The 16,775-nt window shown below is 38.7% G+C and overlaps 1 protein-coding gene across 1 annotated transcript in view; it reads left to right on the plus strand.

The window, feature by feature from the left end:
- The window catches only part of npr1a (natriuretic peptide receptor 1a), a 103,471-nt gene that overhangs the window by 16,531 nt on the left and 70,165 nt on the right, over positions 1–16,775 (plus strand). Inside the window, exon 3 of the mRNA XM_053490098.1 lies at positions 13,202–13,389. Within this exon, the coding sequence (XP_053346073.1) occupies positions 13,202–13,389 (188 nt within the window). The remainder of the gene's footprint in view (positions 1–13,201; positions 13,390–16,775) is intronic.

Here is a 16,775-nt window from a genome sequence, read left to right on the forward strand (position 1 = left end):
ACTAGCGGCTAACTAACAGCACAAATGCTAGCTAGCATGATGATAACCCTGACAGAATAAGATGGCTGAGTGTGTATACTGTAGATTTAAATCTTTTAAAATGTGTTGAGCAGAAAGTTGATTTTCAATACAATGCCATGTGGGAAATAAAAAACTAAAGTAAAAGAATAATACCTAAAAAACAGACGTTGCGCTTTTTCCCACCTCAGCCTTTTAGTGGACAATGTTTGAGGGGTAACATGGACATCTTGTGAGCAGGACAGATGATAGATTGACATTAGTCTTGTTTTATTTTACTGTACAATGTAAGGGTTTGGAAAGCTGGATCATTACTATGAGTGCATGTGGTCGTTCCCCCCTCAGCTATTTCTACAGCACATGTCTGGTTGTACAGTGTGAAATTTAAAAGCAACTTAAAAAAAAAAAAAAGACCGTTTTTATCCTTTCTGTCCCCACATCTGGGGGAAAATTAAGATCACTAGGCAGCCAGTTTCCATAGAGACGGAGAACATTTGAGCAAGTGTACAGAGGAGTGCATCAGGCTGGAGAGGTGGAGAGGTATCATCGGCCCTGTGACCTGATCATTTATGGTGAACTGAAACTACTAGGGTAAACACATGCATATACAGTATATATCACTGTACTTTTTTATTAGAATAAAAAACACATGTAGACCTGCTTATTCGTGTAATTATCCAATCGACCAATCATGGGACGAAAGAGAAATGCAAAAATCATGCAGATATGAGTCAAGAGCTTCAGATGGTGTTCATATCATAGATGAAAATGAGGAGAAAATGTGATAACTGCAGCCTAGTTTGGGCAGCGGGTTAAGGAAGAAATAGGAAAGCTATAGTAACTGAAATAAACACTCCTTATAACCGTTGTGAGCAGAAATGTAGCTGAGATTGTGTCAAACCCCAAGTTGATTGGACTACAACAGCAGAAGACCTTTAGTGGATACAGGTTCAACCGAACTACAGGGTCTCCCCACGGTTTCCCTAAGCCTGTCCAAAAAGACTTGGGGCATAAGGTGGGGTACACCCTAGACAGGGTGCCAATTAATTGCTGGGCACACACACACACACACAAACACACACACAAACATACACTATGGGCGATTTTGAAATGCCAATTGGATTAACCCGCATGTCTTTAGACTGTGGGTAGAAACCGGAGTACCCATGGGAAACCCACCAAGCACAGGAAGAACATGTGGTCCATTAAACTTCTGGGGGTTTTTTTTCCTACAAGTTGCATCCTATCATTTCAAGTCAAATTCATTTGTCAAATTCTCTTTGATCTTCTTTGGACTTGATACTGGTGAGACATTTAAGCTGCACTGTTTGAAAAACATCTTCTATGGCTTTCTTTGCACTATTCTTTGATGGTGCTCCAGAATGTCTTGACTTCTTGTGTCTCTATTACGTTATAATATTGCATGCAACACATACAGTATACTCTCAAGTTATGAGTTATGATCAGGGCTAGCTCAGTGGTTAAGGTATCGGGTTATAGCCCCGGAAGGTCCCAGGTTCAAACCCCACCAACACCAGGTTGCCCTCGTTGGGCCCTTGTGCAAGGCTTTCAACTGGTCAGCTGTATAGTGTAAGTAAAGTTCAAAATGTAAGTAATTGCTTGAGTAACTGTAATCTGCTTTCATAGTTGCTGGTCACTGAATGATATTTTTATGGGTTTACAGACCATTCTTATAAGAGACCGTTGTGAGTAAAAATCCCAAGAGATCAGCACTTTTTGGAATATTAAAACCTGCCAATCTGACACCAACATCTATGCCATCCATTTGGCACATGTATCCCCTCTGCAGTGATATTGGTTTGGTGATCCGATCGCCATCCGGCACATCAAGTGACAGATTTGAGTTGCCAGATACCTGATTGTCATTCACACCCCACGTGCAAATCGAGCAGAAACCCATCATGCACGGGGAGAGTGTGCAAACTCCATGCACACGGCACAACCCAATACGCAAATCAAACCGATTTTTGCGATCAGCCATATACAGTACACACACACACACACTCTTAGGTAGTCTTCTTCATCAGAAATATAGGCAGATGGGAAAGTGCTGGTTGGTTAAAGGGCATCCAGGTACATCTCTACAGTGTGCTTAAAAAGAAAACTCTTTTTTTTTAAACACACTTATACACTCAAACAGACACACACACACTTATCTGCCAGATTTATACGGTGTGATAAGGTTGAGGTTGACATCTGTGTGGGGGAGATGTTTGACAAACACACCTGCAGTTTCAGTCATTTCCAATAAACAGGGCCATCTGTTGCCCTTTGGTCACCCAAATAGCAGTGATGACCTGGGTGAGCCGTTTAAGGTTCAAGCGGCAAGCATTGTAAGTGTGTAAAAGTGCTTTGAGTGTAGTTCACTGAAAATGAGCTCATACCATCTGAAACAAATAAAGTCGCACGATGATGACTTAAATTAAAAGTTTAGGCAGCAGTTATCAGGATGCAATTGATACCAAGGTTATACGTCTTTATGTTCTGATAATCAGTTATACAGTATATTGTGACCTTTGAAACAAACAGTGCTGTTAGTTTGAGCTTTAAAGTGTCAGTTTTGGGGAAAATTTGACCCTTTTCAACAAAATCACTTTTGCATTCTCAATTCTGATCGGTCAGAAGGTTTTCATTCATATTCTGTAAATAACATCTGTTAGAGCAGATCTAGTAAGATCAGTTAAATTAGTCTGATGCATTATTGTTTCAGATTCATCGATATTTACCTTGTCGACTGGCATCAGCCTCTCAGCTGGCATGCCAATCACCAGTGTGGGTTAAGTGCCATCTCATTTGGACATATGTAATTTACCTAGCTAATTTTTTCATCAGCAAAAAAAGAAACGTCCCTTTTTCAGGACTGTGTATTTCAACAATAATGTTATAAAAATCCAAATAACTTCACAGATCTTCATTGTCAAGGGTTTAAACACAAGGAGCCTATCCCTGATGACTTAGAACATGAGGGTGTCTAACTATCGCAGGGTACACACACACTCATTCACATACTACAAGCAATTAGGTAACGCCAGTTAACCTAACCCGCATGTTTTTGGACTCTGCGAGAAAACAGGAGTACCCGGAGGAAACTGATCAACCAAGCACAAGGAGAACATGCAAACTCCATGCACACAGAGACAGTAATCGAACCTGGACCCTGGAGGTGCAAGGCAACAGTGCTAACCACTACGCCAGCGTGCCACCACGCCACCGCATTGATTATCAGCCAGATTATAACTGTATTCAACGCATCAGTATCAGTTTTACAATCTGTGCATTGTTAATGATAAACATTATTGATATGGGGAAGTGTGATGCAGTATGAGCAGTGGTTGGAAAAAGCCAGTTGGGTGGCTTCGTACGTCTCAGAGAAAGCATGTAATGGGCTTCACCCTTCCTGGTTGGTAGCTTGTGTTTGATAGAACAGAGCTGACAGGTAGATGGGAAATGTATGGTGAGTAAATTGTGGTGAAACATGGGGGGGCGTTAAAAGTTCAAGCTCTAAATCAGTGTGTAGATCAGCTTTGTTATGTTGAAGATGAGTCTACATCAAGGATGTGATATGACAAAAGCAGTCTGAGATATTGTCCTAAGTTTGGGAATTCGTGTGATATCAGCATAGAATTGGCAGGACAAGTCACATGATCTGATCACTGAGAAAACAAGAGTGGACCATGAACTGAGCCCTGTGGTGCTCCTGTAGTGAAGCTGTAAGGTAATGAAACTGAACCTCTCCTCTCATCTCGCTGTGTGCTGAGATGAATCCTGTAGATATAATATAAAATCAGGTTCGAGCAGAGCTGTTGATGCCGAGGTCTGTGATTTTGAAAATAAATCTGTTGAAACACAGTACAGACGGCAGAACCGAGACGAGGACAAAGGATACAGTTTATTTCCGCTTTCTGTGACACTTCAGTGACTGAAATCTTCCTGGGGAGCTGATGAATATTTAACTAAACAGTATGTCAATCTGAGCATGCAATTTTAATGAAGACTGTGAATAAGTAAACTCAACATTTAGAAAAACCACATTATCCATTGGATACAGACCCGTTTCAATCAGGACAGATTTCGAGTCTAAATTGATGTAATTGATGAAAACAGTCATGCTGCACACCATCTGAGAACAGCCTGGCTTTGTTCTCAGTGTCTTTGTGTCAGGTGCAGGTGGCCTTTTTATTTCTCTACAGCTATCACTGTTATCTTATCACATCATAGGTGTTAAAATGAATTTCTTGTGATATCTAGGTTAGTTTTAATTTAGCGTTTTGATTTATTTATTTACCTACTTACTAAAATATTTATCTGTTAGTCATATAATTAGGCATTATGGAGAAAGTTTTCCCAGCATGCCGGAGTCATGATCGCACTGCCTGTCTGATTCACTGGCCTCCCAGGAACTCCTGTGGAAATGACTTGGAGCTAGATCAGGACTGTATGGGGGATGTGGCAATAACTCCGAGTTCCTGTAATGTGCAAGTGGTGTTGGTGAAGGATTGTATGTACAGTTCCCTAGGGTTAGGGTTAGGGGTCAACTTTAGGGTCAACTTGAAAAAACTTTTTTTCAAGTTGGTGACATATTATTCGTCGAGTTTTTCAACTAACAGGCGTTCCACTCGCTGAATGTTCCCGGGACGAGTGCAGTGGTTTCCAAGCCACCAACAGTTTTTAAAGTCTTATCATAGTGCTGTAGTTAAACCATTTAAATGTCCTGGGTTGACTTAAACAACCCTCGTCCATAGGGCTGTCAATCAATTAATTTTTTAAATCGTGATTAATCGCACAGCATGTCTGATTAATCGCGTTTTTAATCATGTTGAGATTATACGAAAGTCCCAGCTTGACTTAAACAAAGTATGCGTATTAATTCTCAACTTTATAATGGATTGAATGAACAGGGAGTACAGAAGCACGTCCCAAAATCTAGTTCTATCGAGTTGAAGGTGGACACAAGTGCATATAAAAAGCATGGTGTTTTTCGGGTTAATCAAAACACCGACCGTCAGGCAACATTAAATTAGAGTAATCCATGATCAGGAAACAGGAAGCACAACAAGGCACTACAGGACGTCCCAGACATGGACCGAGTCCAAGGCTTGGAGTTAACGACTAGAGATCACGGCAAGACTTTGCAATCAGATCGACGACACAGGAAGGATAAAAAAGACAAACTGATTATGTAAGCCTGAACTAAAAGTAACAATGAGGGCAAACACCTACTGTAGCACGGGACGCTGGTGGATAAATCAGTATAAACAATAATGGATGGAAATTTTTTTTTTTTTTCATTTGAGGCATAATGTAGGTTTCGTTGGTGTTTATATGCTGTAGCGTTAAAATATGACACAGGTATCACTTTATGGATTTAAAAGCCTGTGAATGCACTATAGGAACCGGACGTTCCAAAGCAATTATTTTAAACACTTTTATCATTAGTTTTGTTTACGTCTTGATGATTAAGAACACATTATTCATTATTTAAATAGCATTCATAATTCAAAATGTTCGACTCGTTAATCAAATTTGCTGCCTTATTACAGGTTACATGTACTATGTAGAGTTAGCAGGTTTCTACAGGACATATATCTATATCGAGTCGTATAGCTAATACAGACGTCATGTAATCAAGTCTCATTAAGAATGCCACACGGTGCTGCTTTCGATTTAGGACTTGTTGCATTAACGTAACACCGAGCCCCTGGTCTGTTTTTCCGCACGATAAACTGGGAAAGAAGAGCGCATGAAGAAAATAAGGTGCCTTTTCTGTTTTTGTGCGGTGTGAAGCAATTTATTTCAGAGGAGGCTGCCACTTTGACTCGAGCACACATTTTCAGAGCGCACGCTTCACCGTGTTGCCCACCTCCCGTGTTTAATTAAACCAAAGCCTCTATTCTTCTTGCTTTCCTGTAAACCGCTCCGCAGGCCATTACTTCTTGTGCTTTGACCATAGGCAGCTGTTTAGCACAGGACAACGACAAATCCCGTTCACCCAGAGAGAAGATCACCAGATCTTAGACATCTTGTACTGTATATACGTCTATAAGCGAAACCACATGTGCGGTCGTGCACTACAGTATGAAGCCTCCCAGTCACAGGATCAGGATCGCCACAACTGCGCAAATGATTTATTGATTTAAAAACAATCGGGCCGTTTTTTTTTTTTCTTTTAAGAGTGTGACTCAAACCTGCTTGGTATATTTAGACGCTGAGGTAGTACTCCCTGGCAGTGGGAATTAGCGCTGTTCGAGTTCCCATGAGTGGGTTGTCTTTGGAAACGGTTCACATTCTAAGATGGCAAAGCCCAGACTATGACAATGAATTTTGCTAAAATAGATGAGAAGACTCCTCCACACGCAGCCATTACTCATTAATCTACCGAACAGGCATTTCACAATATGGACGGCTGACTTGCTGGGCAAAAACAAAAGGCTTGGGGAAGGTTTAAAGCCTGGGAACTTATTTTAGGGAGGATGGGTTTGTGTGATGTTATGCATTGCTGTTCAATTTAGAGAAATTTGAGATTTATTACAAATATGTTGGAATATGAGATGTGTTTTTTTTTCGTTTTGCATGGGTATCTTTTTGAAGTTCAGTGTGTTCTGGAATAATGAATTAAAAATGTGTGCAGTAGCGTGTATAAATATGTTCAGGTTCGATTCCAGCCTCTGAGTCTGTGTGCATGGAGTTCGCATGTTCTCCTCGTGCTTGGTGGGTTTCCTCTGGTTTCCTCTCACAGTCCAAAGGCATGCGGATTAGGCTAACTGGTGTTCCCAAATTGCCTGTAGTGACTGAATGTGTGTGAAAGTTGACCGGAGGTCCTCCCACAGTTGTGAAAACGGGAATAAATACAATGGTAACTGTTGGTCTCCATGGTCCCTAGATGGATCATGGATGGATCCAAAGACATGGACGGCACTTCCAAGTTGCCAGTAGTGTGTGAATGACAATCGGGCGTCGAACTGGCAAACCTACGGATAAATCTTAAGGGGTTGGGGGCGGGGGGTCACCATCGCCAGATGGGCAGACAGGCAATTCCAGCAGTTAAGGTAATTTCCTGTACTATTTGGAAAGTTAATGCTGATAGTGACATAATTAGCTAGATTTGTATGAAGCACAGTACTAGTACTTGGAAAACCTTTCAACCCCCCTTCATTGAAAATGGGGTAGATTTAATTAAAGAAATGGAAGCAAAGATTTTACTGTGACAACCTGATGAAAGTGCCTAAATATAGTATTTAAAAATGGGTTGTTCATATTAAACCTCAGCAGCAACCTCATTTCCCCTCTCGTCTGTTCCAAAAACTCAGAATTCCGCATCAGCAGTGTCTGATATCATCTGTCATCATATCATCTGCACCTGTTTCTCCCTGGGTTATGCCTTAGGTTTGGTGTTTTTAAAGCTTGAATGGTTTATACTGTAGATCACTCAGTGGCTTAACAAACAAAAAACATTATTCTGATACGAGTCAGGTACAAAGAGAAAATGAGAGACGTTAGGAAGTGTGGAGATCTGTTTCTCATTTTGTACAATACAAATTGTTGGCTCAATACTTTTGCACAGTACTTTGTGTGTATGTATATATATATATATATATATATATATATAGTATAAATGATTGTTTGATTTGTTTCTGATTGGCTAAAGGACTAGTTATTTTTCAGTCTTTTTTTGTTGTTTTGTTAAAAGAGGGGAAGTAAGAGTGATGAGGGAGTTAAAAAGAACAAAGTTAGACTTAACCATCATTGAATAAAACCTGGAAAGTTTTATATTTTAAACGATTCAAATAATATAATGGTTTGAAAAACTCTGACGTGGTAGAAGGGGAATAAACACTTCAGGGTAGAGCTGGAAATCGTTGCCTGGACAGGAGGGGTTTGGTCGGGTTCGGGCTTAATTTCTATTATTTTACACGGCCTTGGGCCGGGCGCGCAGTAAGTGAGTGGTCATGTGATGCGTTTCGATTAGCGCGGGAAAGATGCGAAGATGGATGTTGAGGAGGTCCGATTAAGGCCCGATTACGGCTCTACTTCAGGGTGTGCTGTGATTGGAAAATACTGACCCGTGCGTCAATAGTCTGAGAAAACCTCGGCTCCGTGCCAGATCGCCTCACATCATCGCATCGTTGATCGTTGATTATTTTCCTAACAGCATGAGGAATAGTATTTATTTTTTCCTACACTGAATATGATCACGGCACAATCTGTATAAATATCCCTTCCTGTTTCTTATGTAATTTGTTGTAGCTGATGTTCACAGCAATTTGCACTTGAGGGAAAAAAATAAATGCGAGCACGTTTACACTCGGATGACACAACTTGATGCAAATGCTCTGACAGCATGAAATGGGGGAAAAAAAGCGTCAGGTGAAGCCAATGCATGCCAATTTTGCTGTTAGTCACATCAAAACCTGTTTACAGTCTTTTAGTTGTTTTAAAAAAAAAAAAAAAAAGTCTAGAACAAAAGAACATTTGAGTCTAAAAGCTAAATGCCGTGTTCAAGTGTCTGTGATTTAAAACGCATTAGTAAAACCCAGACCTAGTTTTAAATCCTAAAGTCCAAGCAGAGCTTTATTACTGATGGTACCAGATCCCGTTCTCTCTTACACACAGATCTGGCTTTTCAAAGCTTTTACACACACACACACACACCTCCATTACTGCTCAGCACTCGCACACCCCGGCAGCTTTAACAAGCCTCTCAGACTCTTATTAATTGCATATGATTACATCTTAATTGTGGCTTTGATTGTGTGATGGCTGAAAATAGATAATCGTCTCTAATAGTCTCTAATTTGTCTGGCAGAGATGAGGGCTTAATACGAAGTTTAGAATTTGCCTCTTTATATTTGTCCGGATTCTGTCTGTAGAATAATACCAGATTTCTCTCTCTTAGCTTTATAAGCCTTATGTAACAAATACTCAATTATATAATCAGTTATGCAATATGTTACGATATTGAACACTCACGGTACGGTGCACACCTCGGTGTAAGAAGAGGGTAGAGTTTATACCTCATCTGGAAGACAGTTATTCTCTGATGGGACATATTTTAGGACTATTTGACATCCACACTATATATATATATATATATATATATATAACGAAGTGTGTGCAGACGGGAGATCATGACGCACTCAGATATCAGCCCTTTGCGTTTAATCCCAAGTTCAGGCGTCAGCTTTTCAATAAGCGTCTCACTATACAAGCGCTGTCGATTGTTGAACCTTCTTCCTGATGATGTTCCAATACTGACACTTGAGATTTAAACATTGATGAATCTGTGGCTCATCATCAGTAATGATTCTCTTTAAGAAACTTTGGCCTTCCTTAGAGTCCAAATTGGTCCAAATTTCCAAAAATTCTGTTAACAGATATCCCAATGCTTCCGTTTCCATAATGGAGCATTTATGGACCTTATACATTTGAACATTCATGCACATTTGCCCTCACCCTGGACATTTCTATTTAAATTCTATATTAATTTTCACACCAGTTTCCATATTTTCCATATTTGTTATTCCATATTGTCTATATATAATACAATATAAAATATATAAAGTTTTTATATATTTTTTTAGATTTAATATTTTATATTTAGCTACGTTTTTTCTGTATTTGATTCTTATTTTGTTCCATAATTTATTTCTCATTGATAATTTTGATTTTAAGGTCACGAGCGGTCGTATAAGCATTCTACTTCATATCGTTCTGTGTATGACTGTGTATGCGACAAATAAAATTTGAATTTGATTTGAATTTGAGGGATCCTCTACTAATTATTATTATTATTATTATTGGAAATTATTATTGGTGGTAGTAGAGTAGTGGAAGCACGGATACCAAGGGGAATAAAGGGAGCGCACTAGTTTGTTTGTTTTTGCATCATCTTTTTTGCAAGTAAGCTAATTTTTGACTGAGTGTGAGGTTATTACTGGTCAATACGTTTACATTTACTCTTATTCAGAGCGACTTACTGTACAAAAGTGCTTTGAAGTTTCCGTCATTGGATAGATCCTTACGCTGGTTACTAGGTTACAAACTGGAAGGAAGGTTACGGAAGGTTTTTTGTTTTAGTTTAGTTTTTTTGGGAAGATCAAACCAAATATCTAAGAAACGGGAAAAAAAAAGTCTTTAGTCGTGGCTTAAAGGTTGCCAGATACTCAGCTGTTGTACCGGACGTCTATATACACATATAAAATCTCCTTTATTGTCCATTTCCATACAGGGTCAGAAACAAATCCTCTTTATACAAGAGGTAAAAAATGCAAACAAAAACCCCTTAAAGATGCAAGAGGTTAATCCGTTACTGAGCAGAAATAACAGTATCTTGTTTAAGTTGTCTAAGTAAAGCCTATATGCAGGCGGCAGTGCAGTAAATCAGCTGCTGCATGGATGAAATCTGCTTTTATGTGCTTGAGCTTAAATAAATGACTTCTGTAAGTGGTAAGTTTTTTTTTTTCTTTTTTTTTCGCGGAAGCAGGTGCAGCCTACGCAGTGTATTTGCCAGATGGAGCTCCTCACTGATCAATTATTTACGAAATAACTGCGCAGTAATGGGTGCTTTCAGAGCCACACTTGAACAGAGGAGATAAAAGCAGGTGACAGGATGCGTGACGGCAAAACCAGCTTGAATGAGAGCGCCTTTTTTCTCTTATATTGTGTATATACTGTATAGCGTTATGTAAGGAAATAAATGATCAAAGTCTTTATCATGTAGCTAGAGTACTGTAAGTGGTGGCTGGTTGTAATGTTCAGCTAAAACGTCGTAATGGGTTTATACAGTTTATGGAGTTTTTACCAGTAAGTCGAAAAAATATGCAATATGGGATACTTACGTCATCACTTTATATCTTTATATTTCTACACTAATAGGGGTTTATGTTATTTTCTCTGATAATGAAACTTCCAGCCTCCTAACACACAGCATGACTGCAGTTTAATCCCTGTGATCTGAATGAAAACACGTGGGATTGATGTAGACATTTTAATACATTTCTGTTTTTTTTTTTAACACAAATTAATCATATGACCAAGTTTGACCCTAATGGCTTCCCATAATCGTAGCATGGTTACCTGGCTGTGTGTGATAACGGCACAATTTGGATAAAACCAAAGTTGTGTGCTTAAGCCACCTTCAACTGGCACTATTGATGTAAGACGTGTGAGTGGTGACTCATGTGGTTAAGGCTCTAGGTTGTTGGTTTTCCACTCTGAGGATTCAGGTTCGAGCCCCGCCGTCGGTGGGTTGTCCCACCCTGTACTACTCAGCCATCACAGTGCCGGTCCCATTCGAGAGTTTTTGATTAAACATTAATATTTAAGATATTATAAAGGCTATATAATCTGATTTCTCTAACCAGTTTGTCATGCATTTCATTATTCCAACATTGCAAGTTTATAATAGAAGTATTTTTAAATTGCGATTAATCGCGATTAATCACAGAGAATGACTGAGATTAAAAATTTAAATCAATTGACAAAACGATTAAAAAATAAATAATTATGATATTTTCAGTAATAAATCAGTTACAATAAAATAAATAAATTTTAAGTATATATTAATTTATGAAATAAAGCTTTCATCTTTCATTTAATGTTTTGGTTCATCTTACTTTAAATATGCTGATACGTGGATCATTTTCTCCAGTGTACAGTATGTAGTTCATCTTTTTCTGTCAGTTGATTTTAAAGTGGTATGTAGGAAGTGTAATGTAAAGTCACATAGACAATCTTATTTTAGTAAATAAAAGCAGAGATTAAAAGAGCACGATTGAAAGGTCAAAGTCAGGCCGTGTTTTCATCTTCACCAAAGCCTAGTAACTTTTCAATATGCAGAAGGTTCAAATCGTCACACTTCTACTTCCTGCTAGACTGACGTGTGTGGCGGGCTGCGGAAAATCTGACATTTTCTGGTATATACTGGACACAGTAGATCAGGAAACTACGGGCTTTCCTGAACTGAAAGATTTCCCAAGTATGTCAACAGTGAGGAAAAAAGTTATAGTTGTAAGGATGCAGCCCAGTGCAAAGTAGAAACACTGTCACCACCCTGAAGTTCAGTAATATAACAGTGTATCCTGGGGGGGGATACACTGTTATATTGTGGGGCGATTTTTTCCTTAATTTGGTCGTGTCCATTTCCTCCCCATCACTAGGGGGCTCCCACATTAAGGCTACTAATACGACTCAGTCGTGAGGGCCGAAGACTATCACGCATTTTCTCCGAACCACATGATACCAGCCGACCACATCTTTTCGAACTGCTCGCTCACGCAGCGTTGGGGGCGGAGTAACACACTCGGAGGACAGCGCTATTCACTACTTTTGCTTGCGTGAGCTCACAGTCGCCCCTGATTGGCTGTAGAGCCGTGATTAATGTGGGAGCACGAAGTACCTCTCACCCCTCCCCTCTGAGAGAGCTCGGCCAATCAGCTCTCTCTAGACCTCCAGCTGCGAGAGGTTACAGCATCGGGAATCAAACTAGCAATCCAAAAGACTTGCAGATTTCCCGAATTGCCTGTATCGTGTAAATGTTGACCGGAGGTCCTACCATGGTCAGTGGACTGCAGAGGTTCCAAGATGGATGGGGGGAATTGTAGTTTTTTACTTTTTTTGTCTTTGTTTTTCTTATTACCTCCTGTGTTATAGCAGCTACAATACCACCTGCCTCTTTTTTCCTCTTGTTTTTGTTTCTGAGACAAAACACTTAATCCTGGTTTGGTTTGAACGTGTATTATATATAGTAAAGTATGTTAAGTTACTGTATTATATTATTAGATATAATATGCTATACTACTGTAGACAGATAGATAGATACGATGGACATTCAAGTCAAACTGGGACTGAATGTTTAATTTTTGGGGCAGTGTATAAGATGGTAATAGACCAAGTATATGACTAATAATCATATTTCAAGACTTTTATACTTTTTTTATTAAATTGTGCACCGATCTTTAAAAGGAAGCTAAATTATCAGACAACAGGATAAAAAAAATATTATAGTCAGGAAATTTTTAAGCAGGGTAAATATAATATATGTATTTGAATCATGATAAGACTTATTATATACATGTACCCCTATTAAACATATTTTAAGGTGTATCCAATTTAAAACCTCATTAAAAGTGCCCAGTGTTAAGACAAATGTTCTCTCTGCTTGCAGTGGTGTACGTTTGCTGTAAGCTCCAGACGTTCAGGAAGCTGATGGTGCAGTTTAGGAAGCAGAGGCTTCCCCAGGAGGAATTCGTCTTTTTCTTCATTGATCTGTTCGGAGAGAGTGTGCAGAGAAGTCCGGCTAAGCCGTGGGCTCAAGGAGACGCGGACGATCACATCGCGATGGAGGCATTTAAAGTGAGTCCGCTTTTAACATCGGATTTTTTAATGCAGCGCGCTGACGTGTGGTCCGCCAAAGATTAGGCGTCTCAGTCTCAGAAAGTAATCAGGCCGCTAAATCACTGATTGTTCCTTTGTATTATTTACATTACTGTAGTCATAAACTGCAGAAGTACAGCGCTGTGAAAAAATATTTGCCCCCTTTCTGATGTATTCTTTTTTTTTTTTTTTTTGCAAATTTGTGACACCTAAATCATTCATATCAAACCACACCATAATCATTCAATAAAAAGACCTTTATTATGTATTAATTATAGTTCCTAATGATTAAAATATACAATCTGCTTGTTCATTTAGATTAAGATACGTTTCACCCCAGGGAAGTCTATCACACATTCGTCAGTGTATACTCTACTCAAACACTGCTGGGAGGCCTAGTCTTCTAATTTAAAATGTTAATAAAGTCATCTTGAGCATGAGATTTGCATTTGTTGACCTTTTCCGGTTAGGAAATTGCGAAACTGTTTATGCGCTGGTGTGGTTAGTTTACACTAACAAGGGAGATAAAATTTAATTTAAGCACAGAGCCAAGGAATTAAATACTTTGGTCAAAAGATCAACCCTGGTGTAGTTCCAGTAGGGGTGTAGTGCGGTGTCACTATCTGTATGCGTATCTGTATTTGTGCTCAGATTGAAAAACAGAAGTTGCTCAGTTATTATTTTCGCCTATAACTATATTTCTTAAAAACGGATTTAGTGGGGTTGTTTTGGTTGTTGTTGTTTTGTTTGATTTTCTCCAAAATTGATTTGCATTCCTTTATACGTGTCACAATAAAGTAAAATACTTTACTCTTGCTTGTGCAGCTTTTTTGTTGTGTTCTAAAGGGATCTTTATCCTGGTAAGCTTTAGTCTCAAATACTGTAGCTGTTCTTTTTTGAATATAATTTCTTCATTCTGAATAAATCATTCATATTTGGTTAGATCTCTCTTCAGGAACTGGTACAAAAAAAAAACAAATATAAACATTATGAGCATTTTCTCCTTCGAATGGATTGAAAATTGTTTTTATGTTTCCAAGTTGATCATTTCTTGGTTTTTAAAAATAATGAACAAAACCATGAGCTAATCCGCCCTGGAGGCGAGTTCTTAATGCGAAATTTCGTATTGTAAAACGCATTTTCCCATCGGAAATAAGGTAAATGCAGGTAATCTGTCCCAGACTCCCAAAAATATTACCAATGTTACCAATTTCCAACACTATAATCATATTTTTTGCATAGAAAAACAATTAAACCATTTAGAGAAGACATGTAAATTCAGTAAAATATGAAATAAATAGACATTAAACCTCACTTAACCTTTATTTTACATGCGATTGTATACTTTATAATCTGTCCCCATATGATGTTTTGCCCCATCAGTTGTTTTGGTTTCACATTTTTACTCTTGCAATCCCGGTCACACAAGGAGAAGTAAAGAGAAGGGGGAGGCCAACCCTCCATTGTTAGTAACATACAGTAGTTAACAAACTGAGAAGTTAAACTATACCGAGTTAAAAGCTGTTCATGACCTCCAGATAAACTATATGAACAAAAGTACAATATTTGGCCAAACCTATTAATTATTTAGGTGTTTCAGCTGTTTCAATTAATCAGGCCTTTATCCCCAGTGAATGGCTTCAGCATACCAAGACATCTTGGACAATGCTCTGCTTCCAACATTGTGGCAACAGTTAACAAGTTTTCTATTCCAACATGGCTGTGCCCCAGTGCACAAAGCAAGGACTATAAAAACACATTTTTTTATGAGTTTGGTGTAGAAGAACTTGACCGGCCCTAACACAGAGCCCTGACCTCTACCTGATCAAGCACCTTTGGGATTTTCCTTCTCGTCCAACATCACTGCCTGACCTCAAAAATGCTCTACAGAATAAATGGAGACCAATCTCCACAGAAACACTCAGAAATCTTGTGGGATACAATGTCATTTGGCAGGTCTGGCCAAATACTTTTGTCCATATAGTGTATGTTACACTAAAGGAATTTACGAACGTGACCCACTATTTGTTCTATTGAGAATTAATACTGCTTTTGTACCTTTTTGCTTCTGTAATGCACCAAATTATAGAATGACTCTATTACTGTATTCACGTGTATCAATTTTACCATTTCTTCACCTTAAAAGGGGCCTTTGGCTCTTATCTTTATTAACGCAGATCTTCTCTTATAAGGCTGTGTTTCAGCTTCTTTGATTTTACTTTATATTCCGCTCGTGTAAATGAAGCTCTAAGTGTTATAAATCAGCCGAGTTCTTTACAGGCATGTCTGCGTGATGTGAGCCAGGAGGATTGTAACGGGACTCGTTCTGTCATTCGAACCAGTAGACGTCTTTTGAGGATAGCAACTGATGCTGATCTTGAAAATTTTTATGATTTAATTCGCGCCCGAAGACAAAGAACAATGCTTGATGTTAAAAAGGGAATGGAATAGAGTAAGGAAATCACCATATTTATTCATTCATTTCTGTACACATGTGTGGTTTGCTTTTTAGTTGTTTTTTTGCACAGTGGAAGGGATGACAGCTGCTCGACATGCTGTCTGCCAAACAGAGACATAGTCGTCTGAATTGATTGGGCTCAGTGCTGATGAGTGAGGAACAGCCTCTTTTATTAATACTGAAGGTGCTGACCGTAGGCACAGAGCTGCATCCGACACCCAGACGGCAGAGATGAGGAGCTCAAAAGATGAAAAAAAATCAAGAAGTTTCCCCTTTTTTTATTCTGTCTAACGGGGTCCATTGCCCTAAGATGATTTTTTTTTATGTTCTTGTGTGATATTTGGACATGGCGTTAACTTTCAATTAGACAGATCTCAAAAGACCAAATAATTTTTGGGGTATATTGCGTCCTGCTACATGAATATTATTTCTAATTTCCCTTCTGCAATTTTAATCTTTGTGTTTTGACTTTCAAGTCATTCCATTACATCATTCGCTTTTTAATCCATGTTATTCTGAAGAATCTAGAAATAATGACTCATTCTGCTAGGATGCATTGCTCACTGTATCATTATTTATAGGTCATGATTAAGCTTTTCTCTAGCAACTTTTGAATGACTTGTCTGACATTCTAAGGTTGTGCTCAGTCTGAGGAGGAAAATAATACACGGTTTTTAATGCTGTAATTATGCAAAAACAAACAAACAAACAAAAAAGTCCTTGAGGGAGACTGAAGAACTATTCCTCAAGACTACATAAAAAATACAAGAATGTCTGGCTCTTTGGAGACAAAATATGGAGAAATAATGGGGCACAAGACTATGATACAGTACAGTACTTTTTGCACAATGACTTTGTCGCTCTCCAGTGTAAACGTACCTCTATACAGTGGAACCTCGGCATACAA

The sequence above is a fragment of the Clarias gariepinus genome, chromosome 28 (genome assembly GCF_024256425.1).
Source record: "Clarias gariepinus isolate MV-2021 ecotype Netherlands chromosome 28, CGAR_prim_01v2, whole genome shotgun sequence".
Lineage (NCBI taxonomy): Eukaryota > Metazoa > Chordata > Actinopteri > Siluriformes > Clariidae > Clarias > Clarias gariepinus.